General features: G+C 40.3%; 1 protein-coding gene across 1 annotated transcript in view; it reads right to left on the bottom strand.

Moving 5' to 3' along the window:
- The window catches only part of LOC115429308 (MAM domain-containing protein 2-like), a 43,757-nt gene that overhangs the window by 27,513 nt on the left and 123 nt on the right, over nt 1-16,121 (bottom strand). Inside the window, 4 exon segments of the mRNA XM_030148635.1 lie at nt 6,833-7,125; nt 12,018-12,140; nt 12,262-12,465; nt 12,732-12,737. Of these exon segments, the coding sequence (XP_030004495.1) occupies nt 6,833-7,125; nt 12,018-12,140; nt 12,262-12,292 (447 nt within the window). The 5' untranslated portion in view covers nt 12,293-12,465; nt 12,732-12,737.

The raw sequence follows: 16,121 nt of genomic DNA, 5'->3' as shown, positions 1-16,121 counted from the left end.
CCAAACACCGATAGCAAGTGACACGGGAGTGACATCATAGGAGGCGGGCTCAAGTAGACAGGGTCGCGTGGAGTACGTGAATAAAAAAAGGAACATTTATCTGATTTAGTTCATGTGAGAAACCGGTTATAGAAGAAATGAGAAACAGAGGAACATGAGATACAGAAGAAATGAGAAACAGAAGAGATTAAATACAGAAGAAATGAGATAGAGGAACATGAGGTCAGAAGAGTCTCATATTTTTCACCTAAGCCTACATGCATGTATGAATATCACATGATGAATACATAACATGATTATTACACTGCAAAATCTAACTCTGACCAAGTGTATTTTTCTCATTTCTAGTCCAAATATCTCATCACACTTAAAATCAGACAGAATCACATAAAGAGGAACTTTTCAGTGAGACAGAAGAACTGATTTTTAGACAGTAGATCTGGAAAATCTGATTTCAGGAAATCTGACCAAGATAATTTTCACTTGTTCCATTGGCAGATTTTTTTTTTTGTACGTTTGAATTAAGCCAAAAAAAAAATTGAAAATGAAGAATTCCATTTAAAAAAGTGAAATACCACTCCATGTGGGGAAAGTAGATGGTTAGATGGAGAAGACGGTTATTTACAGTCAGACCCCAGTTAGAAAAGAAACACCTGAATTTAATGTGTCCACATACTTTTATCCACATTGTGAATGTAAGTCAGGCAAACCAGACGGGCATCTGATTGGAAACCAGTCCGGATAGAGAAGTGGACACAGACCAGCTGAGGAGGAGCTGGAGACAGGATGGACCGATAGAAGATGAGGAACCAAGAAGACAGTGTGAAGACCAAAAGGATCCAGACAGGAGTCCAGTCCGTTCAGGAGGTGTGAACTAGAACAGACCAGTCCATTCAGGAGGTGTAAACTAGAACAGACCAGTCCGTTCAGGAGGTTTAAACTAGAACAGACCAGTCCATTTAGGAGGTGTAAACTAGAACAGACCAGTCCGTTCAGGTGTAAACTAGAACAGACCAGTCCGTTCAGGAGGTGAAAACTAGAACAGACCAGTCCATTCAGGAGGTGTAAACTAGAACAGACCAGTCCGTTCAGGTGTAAACTAGAACAGACCAGTCCGTTCAGGAGGTGAAAACTAGAACAGACCAGTCCGTTCAGGAGGTGTAAACTAGAACAGACCAGTCCGTTCAGGTGTAAACTAGAACAGACCAGTCCGTTCAGGAGGTGTAAACTAGAACAGACCAGTCTGTTCAGGAGGTGTAAACTAGAACAGACCAGTCCATTCAGGTGTAAACTAGAATAGACCCGTCCGTTCAGGAGGTGAAAACTAGAACAGACCAGTCCGTTCAGGTGTAAACTAGAACACACCAGTCCGTTCAGGAGGTGAAAACTAGAACAGACCAGTCCGTTCAGGAGGTGTAAACTAGAACAGACCAGTCCGTTCAGGAGGTGTAAACTAGAACAGACCAGTCTGTTCAGGTGTAAACTAGAACAGACCAGTCCGTTCAGGAGGTGTAAACTAGAACAGACCAGTCTGTTCAGGTGTAAACTAGAACAGACCCGTCCGTTCAGGAGGTGAAAACTAGAACAGACCAGTCCGTTCAGGTGTAAACTAGAACAGACCAGTCCGTTCAGGAGGTGTAAACTAGAACAGACCAGTCTGTTCAGGTGTAAACTAGAACAGACCAGTCCGTTCAGGTGTAAACTAGAACAGACCAGTCCGTTCAGGAGGTGAAAACTAGAACAGACCAGTCCGTTCAGGAGGTGTAAACTAGAACAGACCAGTCTGTTCAGGTGTAAACTAGAACAGACCAGTCCGTTCAGGTGTAAACTAGAACAGACCAGTCTGTTCAGGTGTAAACTAGAACAGACCAGTCCGTTCAGGTGTGAACTAGAACAGACCAGTCCGTTCAGGTGTAAACTAGAACAGACCAGTCCGTTCAGGTGTGAACTAGAACAGACCAGTCCGTTCAGGTGTAAACTAGAACAGACCAGTCTGTTCAGGAGGTGAAAACTAGAACAGACCAGTCCGTTCAGGTGTAAACTAGAACAGACCAGTCCGTTCAGGAGGTGAAAACTAGAACAGACCAGTCCGTTCAGGTGTAAACTAGAACAGACCAGTCCGTTCAGGAGGTGTAAACTAGAACAGACCAGTCCGTTCAGGTGTGAACTAGAACAGACCAGTCCGTTCAGGTGTAAACTAGAACAGACCAGTCCGTTCAGGTGTAAACTAGAACAGACCAGTCCGTTCAGGAGGTGTAAACTAGAACAGACCAGTCCGTTCAGGTGTAAACTAGAACAGACCAGTCTGTTCAGGTGTAAACTAGAACAGACCAGTCCGTTCAGGAGGTGTAAACTAGAACAGACCAGTCCGTTCAGGTGTAAACTAGAACAGACCAGTCCGTTCAGGTGTGAACTAGAACAGACCAGTCCGTTCAGGTGTAAACTAGAACAGACTAGTCCGTTCAGGAGGTGTAAACTAGAACAGACCAGTCCGTTCAGGAGGTGTAAACTAGAACAGACCAGTCCGTTCAGGTGTGAACTAGAACAGACCAGTCCGTTCAGGTGTGAACTAGAACAGACCAGTCTGTTCAGGTGTGAACTAGAACAGACCAGTCCGTTCAGGAGGTGTGAACTAGAACAGACCAGTCCGTTCAGGTGTGAACTAGAACAGACCAGTCCGTTCAGGTGTAAACTAGAACAGACCAGTCTGTTCAGGAGGTGAAAACTAGAACAGACCAGTCCGTTCAGGTGTAAACTAGAACAGACCAGTCCGTTCAGGTGTAAACTAGAACAGACCAGTCTGTTCAGGAGGTGAAAACTAGAACAGACCAGTCCGTTCAGGTGTAAACTAGAACAGACCAGTCCGTTCAGGTGTAAACTAGAACAGACCAGTCCGTTCAGGAGCAGAAGAATGGAATGTTTCCAGTGTGAAGACAGGACGGATCTGCACTGTCTGACAGAAGATAAGCACAAAGGAACGTTCAACATCATGGCACCAGAACATCTGGCAGCTGCTGAATGAGGAGGGCGGGTTTATCTATGGAGCACTGATGCATGATGGGAAACAGGTGATGAGAACAGGTGGAACTGATTCCAGAGGTTCCAACTGCAGACCGGAGCCAGAAGCACCAGTACTTATTAGGCCTGAGCCGAGTAATGTCAGCGCAGGGCCTATTGAGTCAGGAGACAAACAAAAAATATTATTATGGCCACGCCCCTAAACCAACTGGAAGTCAGCCATATTGGATTGAAATTACCAAAATGCTGAGTCAGCGTTTTTGCTGATGTCGTATTTTAACTATCTCCTCCTTGGGCGTTTGGCCGAATGAGCTCAAAATTGGTGCACAGCATCTAGAGAAGTGGGGCATCAAAGGTTAGCCGAATTTTTGGGATCAGTGTCACCGTTTTTTTGGTATTAGGTCGCAAAATTTGCAAAGTTTTTTCGAAAATGTCCCATTTCAAAAATTGCTTCAGCTCAAACGTACGAACACCAATTTGGCTCAAATTTGACTCAGACATCTGTCTCCCAGGCCTATACCCATTTATTAAAAGAAATTGAAATTTTGCACTATAGCGCCCCCTACAAATATATTTTTATGAAAATTGCTTCAGTTTCAACATAGAATCACCAATTTGGCTCAAATTTGAATCAGTTGCCAATCTCCCAGGCCTACACCTATTTATTGGAAGAAATTTAAATTTTACGCTATAGTGCCCCCTACAAAGTTACCTTTACAAAAATCACTTCAGCTCAGACATACGATCACCAATTTGGCTCAAATTTGAGTCAGTTGTCTATCTCCCAGGCCTACACCCATTTGTCAAAAGACATTGAAAATTCACACAATAGCGCCCCCTACAAATTTACCTTTACAGAAATTGCTTCAGCTCAGACATACGATCACCAATTTGGCTCAAATTTGAATCAGACGTCTATCTCCCAGGCCTACAGCCATTTATCAAAAGAAATTGAAATTTTGCTCTATAGCGCCCCCTAAAGATTTATTTTCATAAAAATTGCTTCAGTTCAGACATACGAACACAGATTTGCCTCAAATTTGAATTAGTTGTCAATTTCCCAGGCCTACACCCGTTCATCAGAAGACATTAAAATTTGGTGCTAGAGCGCCACCTGCTGAACGATGGACATACTTTTACTGGACGTGCCCGTGGCGAGGGCCTTTCAAAGCCGCCTGCGGCTTTAATTGACTTTGAAACCCCTCAGTACCCCCCCCCCCCCAACAAATCACACCCTGGTATCTCACACATTACAGGTGTGGTTTTATCTGTGTTTGTTTTCATACCTTATTCTGTCTATTTATAATTTAACTTTGAATCATTACATAATTCTAGTTCTTTATCGATCTATAAAACTGTGGCTGGGACATGGTTAGATAAACCAAACATGATCAAGAATAGAGCATCATGGGACTAGTTTAGTATAGCATTAGAAACAGCTGTACACCACCGATAAAAATAAAATAAATACATAAAAAATAAATAAATAACACAGTTGGCTGTTTTTACAATCAACCCCCCCTTCATCCCTGGAGGGGGGGCGGGGGCAACCAACCAATGTAAATCCCATCAGGTTGTGTCAGTTTTCTTCCACCTATGTCCTTCATTACTGACACGAACGTTCACCTGAACCGAACTGTCGCAGTCTCAGAATTCGCAAACATCCCCATGCACTGGGGCACTGTAAAGGGGGGGGGGGGGGGGGGGGGGGGGATGTGACAAATCCATGGGGTCCAGCATTTATGTGTCCAGTGGATACAGGTTGGAAGTTATGAAAATGTTGTGTAAGATCTGCTAAATAGTAGAGGAATAGAACCAGGAGTCGAACGTTGAACGGATGTAAAGTTTCACTTTCATTTCACTCCAGCGTTAGTTACGGTACTCATGGACTGCACCCCCATGTGTATAACTGCGCCCCCCCCCCGTTTGTTTTTTTGACAAATCACAGCCTGTGAAATATAGGGGTGTAAGAAAATATCGGTTCTGGAATATATCGCGATATTTCATTTCATAATACTGTATCGATATTTTTAGGTATTTATTCAAATGCAGATATTATGGAGGTTCATTTTAGTTTTTCTTTTTGTTTATATTTTATTTATTATTATTTAACACTCTTTTATTAAATAATGTTAGTTCCTTTGTTGGGATTGAACTAAAGTACTGTTCTGATGTTAGTTCTGAACTAACAGAATATGAACATTTGAAAAGGATCTTAAACTGTAATGTCTGTAAAACAGAATTTCAGTTTGAACACAGGAACATTTTGTGATATAGCATCAGATCCTGTTTTGATCAAATAAAAATGTGTTTAGTATTAAGTGTATATTTCTGGTGTAACTCAATTCTTTAAGGAAATAATCAGTTTAAAAAAAAGAAACAAACAAAAAATTGCCTTTTTAACAGTATCATGATATATCGTGATATATCGTATCATGATCCTAGTATTGTGATTTGTATTGCATCACCCGATTCTTGCCAATTACACACCCCTAGTAAAATAATACATGCTACTTTATGGAACATATGACATGCATGGCCTCATTTCTATTGTACACTTTCTCCTGAACTGTTGAACTTTCTTTAAAACATGTTTGAATGTTAAACTAAAACACATGGAGCTAATTTCAGCCTTTATTTAGACAAAAGCCGACCTGTCGTATGTGTCCCAGTAAACGTCTGAGACCCTGACAGTGTTGGGTTGAAGTGTAAACCTGTGAGTACTGGTTTCTGGTGCAGGTTTAGACTGGGCTGTGGTGCGTTTACATGCTGGGGCGCCCTCACCGTTCACTGGGGCCCATCTCATCAGGATGTGGGTCATGACCCTGTCAGAGTCAGGTCTGCCTCTACATGGAATCTAAACAGGACCGGACCCCGCCCCTCCCCTTCTATTTACACAGTGTGTGTGTGTAGGGGGGGGGGGGGGGGGGGTCTGTATGTGTCCACCTGTATGTGTGTCTGTTCAAATGACATCCACTTTTTTGAACCTCAGCTGGTTTTTACAACTGAGTGGGAACAGTTTTCACCCCAGTATCACAATGTTTTTACTCGTACTTGTGTCATTTTGTCCTTAATTCACCGCAGAACCATGAGTGTATGGTTCATAAACGTATTATTTTGGAGTTTTTAGTTTTTAGAGCAGACCATGGGATATCTGTTAATAGTTTATGTTTCACAAGTGTCTGTTTTCTGCCTTTTCTGCGCTTTGCTTTGTTTTTGCTGCTGTCATCTGAGAAATTTCCCAATAATTTGATCAATAAAGTCTGTCTTATCTTATCTTATTTTATCTTATCTTATCCTTTTTTATCCTATCTTATCTTATCTTCCAAGTCAACAGTGGATCATGTATATGTCTGTGGTTTATTAGATTTTTTTAGATGTTAAATCGTCTTTAGTTTTTATTCCTCCAGGACATAAAACAGGTCATTATTAAACTCAGTGGATCCATATGTTTCCTGAGCTGAACTAATTACAAACATTCAAATGGTTTTTCATTTTATTGTTAAAGGATAGTTTTTTAATGTCAATATTTTCATAATTTAATGGTATTTTTAGCACTAAAACAGAAACATTTGGAGTTATTATTATTTACAGACATAATGTGATATTATTGTTTTCACATTAAACCAATAATAGGTTTTTATGTTATTATTTTACATTATTAGATTATTATTGGTCTGAATGTGGAATCTGAACTCAGACCAGTTCATCTTCACTCACTCTTCAAATCCTCAGTGTAATTATTTGTAAATTCACCCCATGGTCCAGCTCAGACCCTTTGGTGGGCCTGTTCTGGTCCCTGTGGTGTGTTTACCTGGTATGGTGTGCTGGTGTTCTGCAGGTCCACACTGGAGATGACCCAGCTGTCAGATGGGCTCTGGCTGCTCCACAGAGGCTGGTCCAAACTCTTCCCCTGGGTTCGCTGCAGGACCTCCAGAGTCCCAGACCCGCTGATCTGGTAGACCAGCCTCAGGCAGCTCCACTCGCCCTGCTCCAGAACCGGACTCAACAGAACCCCTCGAGGGTCCGCCTTCGGTCCAGGGTCTGCAGAAGTCTGATCATCCTGGCCCGGATCATCCACAGGCAAGTCCACTGCAACGAAACGACCTGAAACAGAAACAGAAACAGGTGAAAAAGGTTCTGAAACACTGAAGACGTTTGATAGGATCAGAAAACTGCATGAACCCCAGATAGAGCCACAGTAGTCTGTTTGACTGGTACTGCATTCAAATGGAATAAAAAGTACAAAAGGAACAGGAAAGAAATGATCAACCCAACTAAAATACAAAACACACACACACACATATACATATATATACATATTTATATATATATATATATATATGTACATATATATATATATATGTACATATATATATATATATGTACATATATATATATATATACACATATATATATATATATACACATATATATATACATATATATATATATATATATATATATATATATATATATATATATATATATATGTATATATATATATATAAAAATGCATATGAGTGTATGTGTGTGCATATATTTTATTGTTATATTGATCATTTCGTTCCTGCTACTTTTTATGACACTTGAATGAAGTAACTATATATATATTTAACCTCCTCAGACCCAGCTCTGGGTTTTCTGCCCACATCTGTGGACAAGAGTTTCACAACTTTATACAAAAAAAAAGAAAAGAAAACTGTCCACCACAAAGGACATTTCATCGAAATTTTAAAAACTGCATCTGAAAAAACTGTTGCATCATGATGCTTCCAATATAGACTCTTATTTAGTAAAAAACAAAAAAAAGCTGGTACTTTGCTGACATTTCCTGGGTCTTAGTATGTATATATATATATATATATATATATATATATATATATATATATATATATATATATATATATATATATATATATATATAGAGAGAGAGAGAGAGAGAGAGAGAGAGAGAGAGAGAGAGAGATTCACACATACAGTACATACATACATACATGTATTTATGAAGCTCTAAATATACAAACATACAGTATATATGTATATATACCAAATATACATATTAAAACACTACTGAAACACAATTAGAACAATAATTTGTCCAATATGTACTTGTTTACTGTTTCCTACAGATAACATGTGTCTGTTGCAGTTGTTTTGATGTCGTATGCAGTGAAGTGAACATTAAATTAACTGTTTTGTACAGATGAATTGTACTGACCATGATCTGAAACAGAACAAAACCTCTGTAAAGTAGAAGTAACAGGACGGCAAATATGTGTTCGACTCCAGTAGTTTCATTTAGTTGTGGTGTTAATTTACCTCATTAATAAACACCTTGAGGTGCAATGTAGTGGCTGTTTAAAGGAACCATTAAACTACAAGGAAATATTGATGCTTTTCTTTCAAATCAACATGAACAGGACACTTCACAGCTGTAGACATGATGTGTCCACATACTTTTGTCCACTCAGTGTCCTTTCACTGTGGCTGTAATCCAATGGTTTCCATGGTTACACTCCTTCATAGGCTCAAACTGCCTGCGTTTGTTCTTTTGAACAAGAAAGAACCAACGACTGTAAATATATGTGACATGACTTCACTCCTCGTAACTTCAACTGCACATGAGAAAAAAAAAAACAGAAACAGAAGGAGTGTGGAGGGGCACTGAGGACTCAGTGAGCGCACCATTAACCTGGTGACCTTTAAAAGCAGCCGCCGGCGACAGTAACAACCAATGGAAACAGGAAACTGGAAGCACTGAGGTTTTCCAGACGGAGGCTGGAGGACTGTCAGAGCAGAAGGAAACACTGGTGTTCAACAGGAGCTCTGAGGACAGACGTCCACTGGACTGGGCTCACTCTAAACACTGAGTGGAGATCACATTTAAAGGCTTTTCTATTTCACATCACATTCAGCTTTAATATCTGCAGCTTTTACTGAGTGTATTTCCAACACCAGGCAGGTTTAAACACGGACAGAGTGTCATCTGCACAACGCTGTAGTAATGTCCACTTTTTTTTTTTTGTATTTCATCAACTTGAGCCATAAACAAAAATACCAAATACTTAATAACTATCATACTTTTAACGCTTTAAATGAAATGTTTGTAACGTAAATAAACCATATTTGATGCAAAAACTCACAAAAAACATCTTTTGTCTGGAGGTTTTCAGAATTCTACATAAAAATTGTATTACTTATTTTTTATGAACAAAAATTTTTTTCTTTTAAAGTTTGATGGGTGGGGCTTATACTCAGGTGTGGCTTATATATGTACAATTTTTTTTTTCTTTTAAAATTTGGTAGGTGCGGCTTATACTCTGGTGTGGCTTTTATATGTGCAAATATTTTTTTCTTTTAAAATTTGGAAGGTGCGGCTTATGCTCAGGTGTGACTTATACTCAGGTGCGGCTTATAGCCCAGAAAGTATGGTAGGTGTGCTTTTATTTGGGTCTACCTTACATGGACCTAACACTGTAAACCAGCAGCAGCAGCTCTGTGGACGAGTGTCTCAGATCAGATTAAACATTAACACACCCCCTGACCTCTGAACAAACCCCCCCAGTTCCTGTGACAGTTCCTGCTGCAGATGCCTGTAGTTGCACTGGCAGCAGGAACTCTTCAGTATTCTGGGTACGAACTCTGCTCTGCACATCAGAGAACACATGTGTGTAAACCTAATAAGGACACACAGTCCAAATAAAACGCAGCGTTGGTGTTCAAACAGGACCATCCCAGTAATGAAGTAAAAAGGCGTTCAGATCTGATGTTTTTCCATCTGCTGGCTCTGATCTGTTTACATAAACGTCATGTAGATGCGGCCGTTTACACTCATCCATATGAACTGACACAGAAAGAGAAAATGCCTAAATGTGTTCTTTCACTGACTCCAGATGTTCACAGATGCTGGAGACAATGCAGACCAGATGGATGCCTTCACCAGAGAGGTTCAGTGTTTTAGACTTTAGATCAGTGTGCCCTGAGACGTGTACATGCAACCAGAAGTCTGTATTTACACCAGGGGTCTCACATTCATTTTCTTTCAGGTTCCACATTCACCCCGATTTGATCTGCAGTGGGCCGGACCAGTAAAATAATACCAGAATAACCTATAAATGATGACAACTCCAAATTTTTATCTTTGTTTTAGTGCAAAAAACCCCATTAAATTATGAAAACACTTACTTTTATAAACTATCCAAACAAAAAAAAAAGTGAATAACCTGAAAAAACTGAAATTTCTTAAGAAAAATAAGTGCAATTTTAACAATATTATGCCTCAGCTGGTCATTTATACATGTGCATTATGCAGGGGCGTAGAATTGTGTAGGGGCTCTAGGGACCGGTCCCTACCAATCTCTATCCACTACTGTGTAGTCCCTATCAATCCAACCGCTGTCTGTAGTGTTTAGTCAATGATTATGGTACACAAAGGGTTAACAGGTGGTCTCTGCTAGAAGTCCCGCCTCTAATGTAAATATCGCTCTCTGATTGGCTCTGTGGTTTTGCTAACGTACGTGTGATTGGCCGTCTCCACTGTCACTCCATCTACTTGTAAAAGGAACCTGCTAGTTGGACCGCTAATGTAAGTTTTCAATACAAGCGACGTTGTACCCGTGGTGCCATTGTACGATAGCATGATAAGTAGAACTGGTCTGCCACCACTATCCATTTTTAAACTACCATTTAATCCTGCATTGTGCAGGTAATAATTTGAGCCAACATGTGAGGCATGAAGGGAAGAGCATGTATTTGTTTGGCCTGTCAAGCATGATTACATTCATACAGCGGTACCGAACTGCAGCCTTCCGGTCCGAGGTGAGCTGGGACCCTGTTAAAATCCCCCAGCATACCTCCCAACATTTGAATACAGACATAAAATTGTGCCTGGTAGATAGTCAGGTAGTGTTTCTATTCATTTAGCAAGTTTGGTGGTGATCGGGCCTGTGAAGGCTGAGGAAAATCCGTACAAATGCCCTCCTGTGCTGCAACATCGGGACATCAACTGGACAAATGTGGGACACGCACCGGACACAGAATGTCCATTATAGTAGGATGTTTGGCATTTGTTCAGCCTGAGTCACATCAGCTAGACAGATTTGAATATCAGTGGAGTCATTTACATGGACATTTGGACGTGTGTGTGTGTGTGTGTGTGTGTGTGTGTGTGTGTGTGTGTGTTTGTGCTCGGTAATTAGGATATAAAGGATGTCAAAGAAAAGAAAACTGGACAGAACACACTTCTGTAGGAGTCAAAGTGTAAGTTAGTTCAAGGGTCTAGAACTTTAGAGGCTCAACACAGATACTGAATAAAAGACACTATTTAATGACAAACAGAAACACTTTTTAAAAGTTATTTTACTTATTATTTTCATGCATTTCTATGGAAGAGAGCAACTGTTTAAAAAAACACACATAAAGAAAACTTATTGGGAAAATACAATAAAACCTCAGATTGTAAATGTGATTCTAGATGTGATTTTATCCATGTTTTTGGGTTAATAAATTACATGTAATAATTAAAAGTAAAAGCCTTTTTTTGCTCAAGCAATAACTGTTCCATCAAACTGTATGAACAGTGTATCCGGAATCTGTTCATATGTCAGGAATCAACATATTTATGTCAGGAGACAAACAGCAGAGGAGGAGGAGGAGGTAGAGGAGGAGAGGCTGTAAGTTCACAGGTGAGGTTCAATAATAATGCATATGTTAATCATTAGAGTAACTTTGCAGAATGCATTCAATTCTTGTATTGTCTTTAGATATTCAGATATACTTTATAAACTTGTTAATTACTGAATTTTTTTGTGACAATGATTGTTTGCTTGTTTGATCAGCTCTACATGATGTGAAATTATGAAAATGCAAATGCAAAAAAACATCAACTTTCAGGAGTGCTGCCTTGGAGCACTTTAGTGTCCACACCAGTGTCAGAATCAAACCTACTGCCCTGAGTTTAAGTGAAAAACTGGTGGAAAGTGTCAAATCTGCAGTACCGTCTTTGTGCAGAGTCCATGTTGTAAAGTCTGGATCTGACATGTATCCACAGGTGTTGGACTCAAAGCTGCAGGACCCAGGGAGCAACTGGTTCTGGTTCTGGTTCTGGGCCCACACCGAGGCTTTGGACCGACACAGGAGAGAAGAGGAGAGAGGAAGCCCAGAGCAGAGTGGTAAGTGTGAATCATCCCATCTGGAGTCCACAGACACATGCACTCATGCACCAGCACTGAATGGACTCACCAGCAAACACCAGGAGGCAGAGCACCAACATGGCACCGTTCTGTGGAAAAACGGATAAATCCACCAGAGAAAAAAGAACAGATGCCAAAGCACAGATTTGTCCAGTTGGAAAAATAAGAGTAGCTCGGAGAAAAAGTTTGTTGTTGGAGATTTATTTGCACAGAGTCGACTGAGTGTCTGTGCAGTTCAACGACTGGAAGCACACTGAGGAGGAGGAGGAGGAAGATGAGGAAGAAGGGAGGAGGAGGAAGACAAGGGAGGAGGAGGAGGAGGAAGAAGAGAGGAAGAGGAGGAGGAAGAAGAAGAAAGGAGGAGGAGGAGGAAGAAGAGAGGAGGAAGAGGAGGAGGAAGAAGGGAAGAGGAGGAGGGTGGGAGGGTGGAGGAGGAAGGGAGGAAGAGGAGAAAGGGAGGAGGAGGAGGAGGAGGAAGAAGGGAGCAGGAAGAAAAGAGGAGGAGGAGGATGGCCTGACCGTCTGCTGTCAGTCTGGAACAGGTTCATAATCCACCACAGTTAACTGTAATTTATAAACTAATTATTTTAGTAGAACATGTGCATGTGCAGAGGTGTGTCCTGGTTTTAAAATGACTAAATCTGTACAAAAGAAAAAAGAAACAGTTCCAGTGTCTCTGTACGTCTGTCTGTTCTGTCTGTACTGGATCAGAACCAGGTGAATGTGTGAGGTTGTCAGGTTCTGTTCTCTGTTCCAGTCCTGGTTCTGTTCTCTGTTCCAGTCCTGGTTCTGTTCCAGTCCTGGTTCTGTTCCAGTCCTGGTTCTGTTCTCTGTTCCAGTCCTGGTTCTGGTCTATGCTCCAGTCCTGGTTCTGTTCTCTGTTCCAGTCCTGGTTCTGGTCTATGCTCCAGTCCTGGTTCTGTTCTAGTCCTGGTTCTGGTCTATGCTCCAGTCCTGGTTCTGTTCTCTGTTCCAGTCCTGGTTCTGGTCAATGCTCCAGTCCTGGTTCTGTTCTAGTCCTGGTTCTGTTCTCTGTTCCAGTCCTGGTTCTGTTCTCTGTTCCAGTCCTGGTTCTGTTCCAGTCCTGGTTCTGGTCTATGTTCCAGTCCTGGTTCTGTTCCAGTCCTGGTTCTGGTCTATGTTCCAGTCCTGGTTCTGGTCTATGTTCCAGTCCTGGTTCTGTTCCAGTCCTGGTTCTGGTCTATGTTCCAGTCCTGGTTCTGTTCTGTGTTCCAGTCCTGTGGTTCTGGATGCAGATCAATCTAACTATAGAAGTGGGCGGGACTTTCACTGGAGGAGAACTGAACTCATCCAACCAAAGGATTGGAGTAGGACCTGCAGGTAAAGGACAGATGAAGGAGAAGCAGTGGGCATGTGCATCCCAACTGCAGAGTTCAAAGGTCTGACAGATGGATCACAAATGTGGATGAGAGTCAGTACTATAAAAACACACAGGTCTGGTCTGGTCTGGTCCGGTCCGGTCCACAGACTTCACACCACATTCTTTCCTCCTCAGTGAGCGAAGGCGTCAGCGTAGATATAAACACAGTCAGACTGGTTTTTATGTCCGTCCGCTGTTGGATCAGAGTTGATGGTTCTGCACCAGTTCCTTTTCTGGGTTTTTCAGAACACTTTCCACAAATGCTTCATGTTCTTCTTCATAGAACCAGTGTTAGTCCACAGACACATGTGTTACCTGTGCAGGTCTGGAAAACACTGTGGACTTGGGATGGAACGATTACCGGTATAACGATAAACCACGGTAAAATTGCAGACGGTTAGTATTACTGTTAAAATTCTAATTATCATGATAACCGTGTTTGATTACCGCACTTTTAGGGGAAAAAACCCCATGTAAAGAGCTGCTTTTATGTCAAATATTTGAGTATAGTTTTAATTTATTATAATTTTAATTTTCTATACTTAATATTTGGAACTAATATTCACTTTTAAAGTCTTTGAACAGGTTTGTTAATGTTATTTATGCAATAAAGTATATGCATTTTTTAAATCAGACTTTATATATATATATATATATATATATATATATATATATATATATATATATATATATATATATATATATATATATATATATATATATATATATGGGGTGGGGAAGCAAAATTTACAATATTTTGAGGCAGGGATTGAAAGACAGTGTATGACCAATTAGTTTATTGAAAGTCATGAGAATTTATTTGCCACAAGAAAATGTCCATAATAGAAAATGTTTTTATTCTATGTGTCCTCCTTCTTTCTCAATAACTGCCTTCACACGCTTCCTGAAACTTGCGCAAGTGTTCCTCAAATATTGGGGTGACAACTTCTCCCATTCTTCTTTAATAGTATCTTCCAGACTTTCTGGTAATAGTTTTGCTCATAGTCATTCTCTTCTTTCCATTATAAACAGTCTTTATGGACACTCCAACTATTTTGGAAATCTCCTTTGGTGTGACGAGTGCATTCAGCAAATCACACACTCTTTGACGTTTGCTTTCCTGATTACTCATATGGGCAAAAGTTTCTGAAAAGGTATGGATAATAGTGTTAGGTATGATTATGACATCAGTATATGTTTGGTTTCAAAACAACTGACGTAGTGCCTGCTGAGAAAAAACAACTAAATGTTCATTGTAAATTTTGCTTCCCCACCCTGTAATTATGACTTTTTATCTCATAATTTTGACTTTTTATCTCATAATTTTGACTTTTTATCGTAATTATGACTTTTTAGGTCATAATTTAAACTATTTATCTTACGATCACGACTTTTTATCTCATAATTTTGACTATTTATCTCATGATTATGACTTTTTATGTCATAATTGTGACTTTTTGTGTCATAATTATGAGCTTCCTATGTATGGATGCCCGTTTCTGCTGCTAAAAAAACCCCAAAAAACATCCCCATGGTAAGTCATAATTATTAGATGAAAAGTCCAAACTCTGCCTCTGCAGCCAGGGGAAGCAGTTCTCAGCTTGGACACGTACTTTGGCTCCACACCTGTTATTGTAGGAGTATGAGCATGGATCCACACTGGGCCATAGGTGATAGTAGTGCACCTTAACCTTAGAAACAGCAGCCATCAAACAGAATATAGTTTGTTTTCCAGTGGAAGTGGACGTTAGCGTCTTTAAGGTCATGAACTGTTTTCTGGCCTGTGTTCAGGATGTTATCAGCAGGGCTTCACGTCTGTCAGCGTTCATCTGGTTTGAATTTCCCTCCGTGGACACACAAACCCATCAGTCTTCTGTCTGAAGTCTGCGTTCATGTAAACAAGACTCAGCTTCATCCATCTGAACGCTGCCAGAGCAGATGATCACACACCGAAGACATGTTGGGATTCACAGCCAGAGGACGGAGCAGCTTACGTCCCCATGGGCTCCTCCACCCCCCCCATGGGATCAGCCCACACCCCAGACCACCGCCTCCACCCTGGACCCTCAGGACATGGATTCATGTTCCTCTAACAATCACTATGTTCTCAACCAGTTATCCTGGACTCAGACAGAAAAAACAGAATTATTGTTTTTGTGACATGATTTTCTTCAGATTTAATGATCTAGACCAGGGCTGTCAAACTCATTTTAGTTCAGTTCCATATTTAGTCCAATTTGAGCTCAAGTGGGCCAGACCAGTAAAATGTAAGTAAATAAATAAGTATTAGTAAATAAGTATAGTATAGTAGTATAAGTAAATAAGTATAATGACTTAATAACCTATAAATAATGACGAATCCAAGTTTTTCTTTTTGTTTTAGCACAAAAAACCCCCAATTAAATTATGAAAATATTTACATTTTACAAAAAAGATGTGGATGACCTGAAAAAACAGAGATTTCATTTTAAAATTAGTGCAATTTTAATAATATTATGCCTCGACTTAATATTTATACATGTACATTA

This window comes from Sphaeramia orbicularis, chromosome 12 (genome assembly GCF_902148855.1).
Source record: "Sphaeramia orbicularis chromosome 12, fSphaOr1.1, whole genome shotgun sequence".
Lineage (NCBI taxonomy): Eukaryota > Metazoa > Chordata > Actinopteri > Kurtiformes > Apogonidae > Sphaeramia > Sphaeramia orbicularis.
Note: the sequence above shows the minus strand (reverse complement) of the source record. Positions and strands in the feature narration are given on the sequence as shown.